Source organism: Buceros rhinoceros, unplaced genomic scaffold (genome assembly GCF_000710305.1).
Source record: "Buceros rhinoceros silvestris isolate BGI_N320 unplaced genomic scaffold, ASM71030v1 scaffold16288, whole genome shotgun sequence".
In the NCBI taxonomy this organism is placed as follows: Eukaryota; Metazoa; Chordata; class Aves; order Bucerotiformes; family Bucerotidae; genus Buceros; species Buceros rhinoceros.
The window spans coordinates 7,673-15,014 of record NW_010426488.1 but is presented as its reverse complement, the minus strand read 5'-3'; the positions used below and the strand labels follow the sequence as shown (position 1 = coordinate 15,014).

Here is a 7,342-nt window from a genome sequence, read left to right as displayed (position 1 = left end):
CACCTCACTGTCCACTCCTCTAACTCACACTTTCAGGCACAAGTCCTAATTGTTACAAGCCTTGTCTAGGGCCACTTCTGCTCTTCCGGAACGCAACAGGCAGGATTACAGGCCGCTCGTATTTCAGAGTAACGGATCATTTCAGTCTGCCCTGCAAATACAGCTGTCTGTAATAGCCAGGTACAACCATCCAGAAATGTGTATTCAGAATTTCTGGAAAACATGATTTAAGCTGAGTGATCCAAATCATGAAGGCTTATGTAAACGGTGAAAGTAGAAGTGTCTGCTTGTTCTCTTTTGATTCATCAGCTTTCCCGTCTGCCTGCAAGAGGTTCACTGGAGAGGTAAAAAAGAACGACTGACAAACTGCAGTTCTATTCAGGGACTCGCTGTAGTCTAATCCACTTTTCATCTCTGAATAGTGTAAAGTTCAGGGAAAATAAATGCTGCTGTTAACTATTTATATCTTCAGAAGGATTTTTAACATAAGCAATAATGGGAATAGAAAGTATTTACTTGCTTCTGTCTCAGAGCAGATTTCCTGTATTTGGTCAGTACATTTGTACAAAAGAAGAAATTGAGGTCGCTGCAGCTTGAAGGCAAAACAGCTTCTTTCCTCCCACTCCCCAGTGAGAAAAACCACAACAAACACACTTTAATCCAGTTATACATTCAGAGTATTCCGTTTTTCTTGCACCAGCTATGGATAAAAGAGATCCAGAGCAGTTACGTAGAGACTTCTTTCCGAGCGTACCCACACCAACCACAAGAACAGGGTCTCTTTAGTACTCTAGCCACACCCACCAAAGAAGAAGGATGAACATGTTCTCACGGAAAGCTACACAACCGTGAAAAGGTATTTTTACCTTGCTTTGGTTGAACAGCCTCTGGTCATACTGGATCTCATTGGATGGCCTGGGGTTGGGTACCCCCAGGGCGATAACTTCGCTGATATCTCTGTTCTCATTCCTCTGCAGCTTTGACCTGAATTAAAAAAAATGAAGATTCATTACGTCAGTAAACCGTATTTGTTGACGTGCTCAACTGCAACTTGATCCTGTATTAGTTGACGGCAATTTGCCTCAGGACCCACATTTTGACTGCTGCTCTTCCTTACTAGGTAACATTTAAAATACGTCTCCTGGCAAAGTTAAGTTCAGCTGGGCATGACATTTAAATTTGCTTTCCACTATCCGCAATTTACATCAAGCTGACTTGGTCTAAAATGTCATATTTATTTTTTGCAAGAACCAGGGTAATACATTCTGGGAAGGCTGCACAATCTAATTTCAAGGTATTTGAGATTTTAAGCCTCCAGAAACCATTTGTGCTTAGAAATCTCCCTGGCTTGGGCAAATAAGATACTTCAGCCCACGCTCATAAATTTAAATTTACTTCAAATCGACAGCTACGAGAAACAAAGCCACTAATGATACTGTGGTTCTCACTTGAAGTTACAGGATCTACGTTTCAACCTTTGGTGTCAACATGTTCCTAAATCTGAACATACTGAAATTCTAGTACAGCAAAAGCCACTTAAAACCAACACTGCCCCCCTCCCCCATTCACCTGGAGAACTGTAAATTTGGAAGCGAGTACTGCAGTATGCTAACACAGTAGCACCATTTCATACAACGAATGAGCAGTGCTTCACACCTGTGAGTATCTCCACAAGGTCAAACTGAGGCACTGACATCAAGCGAGAGGAAGCCCAGTGTAGTAGCTTTCCTAGCGGGGAAGCCAGGGCCGGCGTGGGAATACACCAGCTTTCGTTTATGACTCACCTTTTGTCAGGGGCTGCCCTGGAAAGGTTTCTGTCATGCTGTCTCTCTTTGCGCCGCTCATGTCTGATTTCATCTCTTTCTCTAGCTTCTCCATCCTCTGAACAAATGGCAAGATTGCTCATTACAGGCAAATATTTGAAGTTTGAATTAACTGTGCCACGGGCATTGGCACAGTGACTCAATTCAGTGTGCTTTTACAGAAAAGTGACCCTTAGCGGTATTTAAAATGTTACGCTTCCAACAAACCGAACACATGGAAACCCACGGCTTCCTTGTGCCACAAGCAATTCACTGTCCTTGTCAAGAGAGTTAAAGGAGGCATATCCGACAACTGTTTCCTCAACTTTCAAGAGCTCAGAATACCCATCCACCTGGGAACGAGTATCGTCGAACACCTACGGATCACCGTACCATACTTTTAAGTGTAAAAATACCGTTCAAACAGCCAGGCATCTAAGTGCTTTGAAGAATGTTCTGTTGACTCAGTATCAGAGAATCACTCAGGCTGCAAGGGAGTTTCTAGTTCAACCTTCTGCCAAAAGGATCAATGCCGAATTCAAACCAAGTTGCTCAGGCTTTGCCCACTCAGGTGGGGAAAGCCTCCATGGACAGACATTGCCAGCCTCCCTGGACAACCTGTTTCACTGCTGCTTGTCCTCACGGTGAAAATTTCTCTCTCACATGTAGTTGGAACCTTCTGCTTCCACTTTTGACCACTGTCTCATTCTTCCACTATGCAGCTTAGTGGAGAGCTCTGATGATCTCCTTGTACACAGGGCAAAGCTCCCATTAGATCCCCCAAAGCCACAGCATCTGGCAGAACAAACTTCATTCTCTCAGCATCTCCTGACTAGGCAGACACTCTAGCCCTCTGACCATTTTGATGACCCTTCACTGAATTCCTGTCTTGTACCTGGGGGCTCATACCTGCACACAGTATTCCAGATGCAGTCTAACAGGTCACCAGTAAAAGGAAATTATTACTTCCCTTTAGCTACTGGATAAACTCCTAGGGATGCAGCTTAGTATGCCCTCAGCATTATTGCTTCCAGGGCACCACACTGGCTTAAGTTTAGCATCACTGACCACTAGGACTCCAAGATTCAGAGCCAACAGATTGGCTCTTCAGCCAGCCAGTCCTCAGCCTGTTGGGAAGTTTAGTTCATCCCAGCTGTGGGATTTGGCATTATACAACCAGATCCTCCACCCTTTAGAGAGAGGCTAACTGCTCTGTAAGTTCAGCATCTTGATCTTAGAAGTGTCACTTAAATCAAAACTTAGGTAAGATTTACCACAAGGGTTATGATTTAGTTAGGACAGCAGGTTTTGGCCAACAGTCCTGCAAGACCAGTTATAACAACGCAAGTGACAGAATATTGCATTTACCATCTTTGAAAACTTAAAGATGGTTTAGTTCTTGTAAACCAAGTTACTCTTCATCTGCAACGAGCCTTTTCTTAAAAAAAAAAACCAAAACGTTAGAACAGTCCGTGAAAGCCATGACAGTTACTGGAACTGATCCATTAATAATTACGAAATTCTCAGCAATGTCCTAAACCTGTACACACTGACATACTGCTGGGAAGTTCTAATCTGGACCACATCAAACCAGCCAGGGAATTAACCAGTAACATGAAGTACAGATGTTATGCTTAGAAACTACAGTTGATATTTAGGTGTAAGTTCTTGGATTATTTCTCCAAACCCACACTTCAGAGAGAGCTAAAAAACCCCACAGCATCTTAATAACAAAGAAACGTACCTTTTTCAACGTGGGTTTTGATCCCTGCTCTTCTCTCCCTGGCTTTCTGAGCCATTTCTCGGAGCTTTTCCTCATGTTTCTCCTTTTCTTTCTGAGCCATCTTCCTCTCCACCTGGGCACGCATCTCTACGGCCTCACGAGCCTGCACACATAAGACAACAGCAGATCTGTCATGGAGTTATCCAGTAAACAAGGCAGGAATCAAGCCACAGAAAGGAAGTTCAAAGCCAGACAGCCACAGCAGTTAGAGCTGAGAAACAAGATCCATGACCTCCATAATTTAATGCATGCTGACCCACTGTTTCAAAGATACTGGGTATAAGATGTTATCTCTTACAATAAGCAGGACAAATCAAACAGCTGTAGTCTCTTCACAGTTGATTTCCCACGGAAATAAACATACAAAGATGATAAAACCACATGGAACAAACAGCTTGAACAACCACCTGACCTTTCTGTCAGCTATGTAGAGAGCCTCAGCAAGCTTGGCAAAGTTTTCATTAATATGAACAGTCTGCAATCCTCTGCCATCTGCAGCCAGACGCTTATCTAATGGAATGGTGTAACCCTACAGTGGAAACAGAGAGGCAGTTAATCACAGAAACTAACATTATGTGTATCGACAAACATCATTATATTCATTGTGCAAGAAAACAAAACCACACACAAAACTCAGAGCCCATCATTAATAGGCCTCAGTGGACCCCCTTAATATGTACTTCAAACTGCTACCAGGTAACACTAAGCTTTGGTCCTATTCCACACGCCCCCCACATCCAAATCACAATTTCCCTTCAAGATACATCTTAGTACGAACAACAGTTTTTGATCGGTAACGTCCACTCTGTGCTTTGTGTTAAGAACTGCAGATAATAGCTTTCCCACTCTCTAAACTGCTCTACCACTAGTACTTAAAAACTGTTTTCATACCTGTTAAGAGGTTAGCTGATTCAAAATGAAAAAGGGGCAAGGCTGCCAGCAAAAGTAAGAGACATTAAATGCCAATTTTGTTTTCAAAAGCTGAAACCTAAAATTATTTATAAATTATATTTTAAGATCCTTTAGTGAACTCTACAAAATTTTTCCTTTAGTTTTAGCATCTGTAACCTAAATTTTAATCTACTAATAAGCATCAGTCCCAGTTATACAGCTGTGTTGGGGTAGAAAAAAAATATCAAAACATGCAGCTTTTCTTTCCTCCATTTGAAGAGGCTGCCTCACAGTAACAGCTTGGTAGGTCTGAGAGCCATTAGACCAGTTACTGCAGCGAATTACAAATTCTCCCTTCTCTCAGAACGTAAACTTACTGGCAGATGCAAATCAAAAGGACAGGACATACTCAAACAAAGAATAAAAACCAGTGATGAAAATTAATTAGAATTAGTTAGAAAGAATGCAACAAGGAGAACTCTCCAGAAATTTGCACTGCAGTGTTAAAGAGAAACACGTCTGGTTCTCTGTGAATTACCCTTCCCTATTTCACTTTAGGCGGCTTTACTCTGTGAGCTCTAGAGACCCTGCTTTCAGACTCAGTATACTGCACTACTACGGGGATTTTAACTAATGCCACCTCCTCCCCTCTCAAAATGCATCATCTCTGGCACAGAGTAATACGTTCTCTCACGGTCCTACAGGCCTGTCAGTCTGACAACCCTTATATGACAAAGAGAGAAAAATGGAGTTGTTACAATTAGGTGTTCTCCACGCTGGAAGCAGCCAGTTTACCTAACTCTAGAGGTTTAAAACCAGTATTATTCAAGCTTAAATCATTCATAGAAGTCTCCCAGCACGGTGCAACGTTAGAAATATGAATTTATGACAACATAATTACCTTTGCATTTTTCCAGTTTGAAATGCACGGAGGAATTTTCCACTCCTGCTGCTCTTTCACAGTCATCTGATTTAAGAGAAGAAGCACAGTAATCTTTAGATTTATAGCAAAAGGAAATACTGTTTTCTTTCTCAAAGGCAGCTATGGGGCTATTGAAATGAAACAAAGTTCAAGACACTGCTACAAAAAAATACAACTCTTCTTACCTGGAGAGAGCTACTTTCAGAACTGCCCAAAAGAAAAAATTAAAAGGATTGCACCAGGCACCAAGTTTATCACTTACATCACATCACAAGAACAGTAAGGAGAAGGTGCACAGAAATGAACCAGATCAAAAACAGAATTCGTGACCCCCATCTAGAATTCAAAACTGAGAACAGCTATGGCATTTCATACCTTCCTACTAGGAGAGTGCATTACAGGTGCTGGAGGAGAAGGTGGTCCACGTGGAATCTTCTTGTTAATTCTGAATAATTAGGAAAACAATTACAATCAGCATACTATAAGGAAATATATTTCTGAATCTCCTATTTGCCATGAACAAGTTTTGAATAGTTACTTGAATCTTGGAGGCTCCATAGGGTCCTTCTGCATTTCCACCATCCGAATAACTCTCTGTTTTGCTCCAGAGTTGAAAGCGACGCCTTGTTGAGATGGCGTGTATCTGAATAAAACAATCAAAGCACTCAGTTCTCTGCACACAGCTAGATATTCCTTGCCTACCTCCATTTTCACTCAGTTCCCTGCTCTAGCTGCATTTTCATTTTATCCCCAGCAGTTTAAGACTTTTCCTCTGTGAATGCTAGGAGCAGGTAACTGCGCAGATCCTGGACTGAACGCAGAGAATCGCTTTCACCAGACAGAAGGTATCTTCCCAGGGCTATATTCCCCTGTTTCAACCTAGATTCTAATGCAGAAGAAACAAACTAATAGAGCACACAGAGCATGTCACAACATTCTTCACCTACGTCTGTGAATCCCTGGTGACTACTTACTGGTTATTAAGAACCTCTTCACGTATTTTTTCAAGAATTCACTTCAGGCCAAGTCTAACCCTGCCATGGAATTTTTCTGTGTTTGCAACAGAAATTTGTCATAAATGAGTTATTGGCCTCCTAGTAATTCCAATTCTTTCCAACTGCTCATTTCATACAGAGGGAAGAACTTTCTTACATGCCTTGGCTTGACTTGAAACTCCCAGTAAAGACTCTGTTCTCAGGGCAGCATCCCTGACAAATCTCTATTTTGTTGCTAAAACAATAACCCCTCCAAAAAGTGCCACAACTCATGACATGTTAAGATATATTTCACCACGCTTCAAACAAGATTATCATTAGTGGGTTAATTCAAAATACATAAGGCAGTTTCATATTCATTCCAGAAGATCAGAATTCAGGAGTAATTTCTGTTGTCAGAAATTCAAGGAATATCCCAATTTTAATCAGTTTTATATCTAACAATATCTTACGCACACCACAGCACTACATACCGAATGTACTGTGCAGGGGCTAGTTTGTCAGCTGCTCGAACTGGCATGGCTGCTGCAACTTTTTGGGAGACTGATTTCTCCAAGGCTGCTCTTGTCTTCTCTGTTATCTGAAGACAAAAATACCAGAGTACGCATCTCACTGGATACGCAAGGCATACAACATACCACTGACAACTAGATGCATCAGTGCATGTAATACCTCTCTAATTGCCTCTTCATCTGGTCTTTGCAGTTCAGGATCATCCACGTTCATGACCTCTTTTGGCACAAGGTCTGTGTATTTGCTGTAAATAACCTGGAAGATATTATATTTCATTACTGCTGGCGAATAGGAATAAACGTTATGTACAAAGAAAATGTTTCAGGCCTAGATGATACTATTTTCTTGAAAAAAAAAGCTTGAGAAATCTGTTGACACTTTCCCTGGCAACACACAGCTATCTGTCAGTCGGCTTTAAGCCCTGTTTTTAAATATA

The 7,342-nt window shown here is 41.6% G+C and overlaps 1 protein-coding gene across 1 annotated transcript in view; it reads right to left on the bottom strand.

Moving 5' to 3' along the window:
• Positions 1-866: 866 nt before the first annotated feature.
• Positions 867-7,342, bottom strand: part of SNW1 (SNW domain containing 1) — a gene marked incomplete at both ends in the record, with an annotated part of 13,608 nt that continues 7,132 nt past the window's right edge. Inside the window, 9 exons of the mRNA XM_010141531.1 lie at positions 867-984; positions 1,785-1,881; positions 3,547-3,688; positions 3,998-4,114; positions 5,378-5,443; positions 5,774-5,843; positions 5,937-6,041; positions 6,867-6,973; positions 7,066-7,161. Coding sequence (XP_010139833.1) covers positions 867-984; positions 1,785-1,881; positions 3,547-3,688; positions 3,998-4,114; positions 5,378-5,443; positions 5,774-5,843; positions 5,937-6,041; positions 6,867-6,973; positions 7,066-7,161 — 918 coding nt within the window. The remainder of the gene's footprint in view (positions 985-1,784; positions 1,882-3,546; positions 3,689-3,997; positions 4,115-5,377; positions 5,444-5,773; positions 5,844-5,936; positions 6,042-6,866; positions 6,974-7,065; positions 7,162-7,342) is intronic.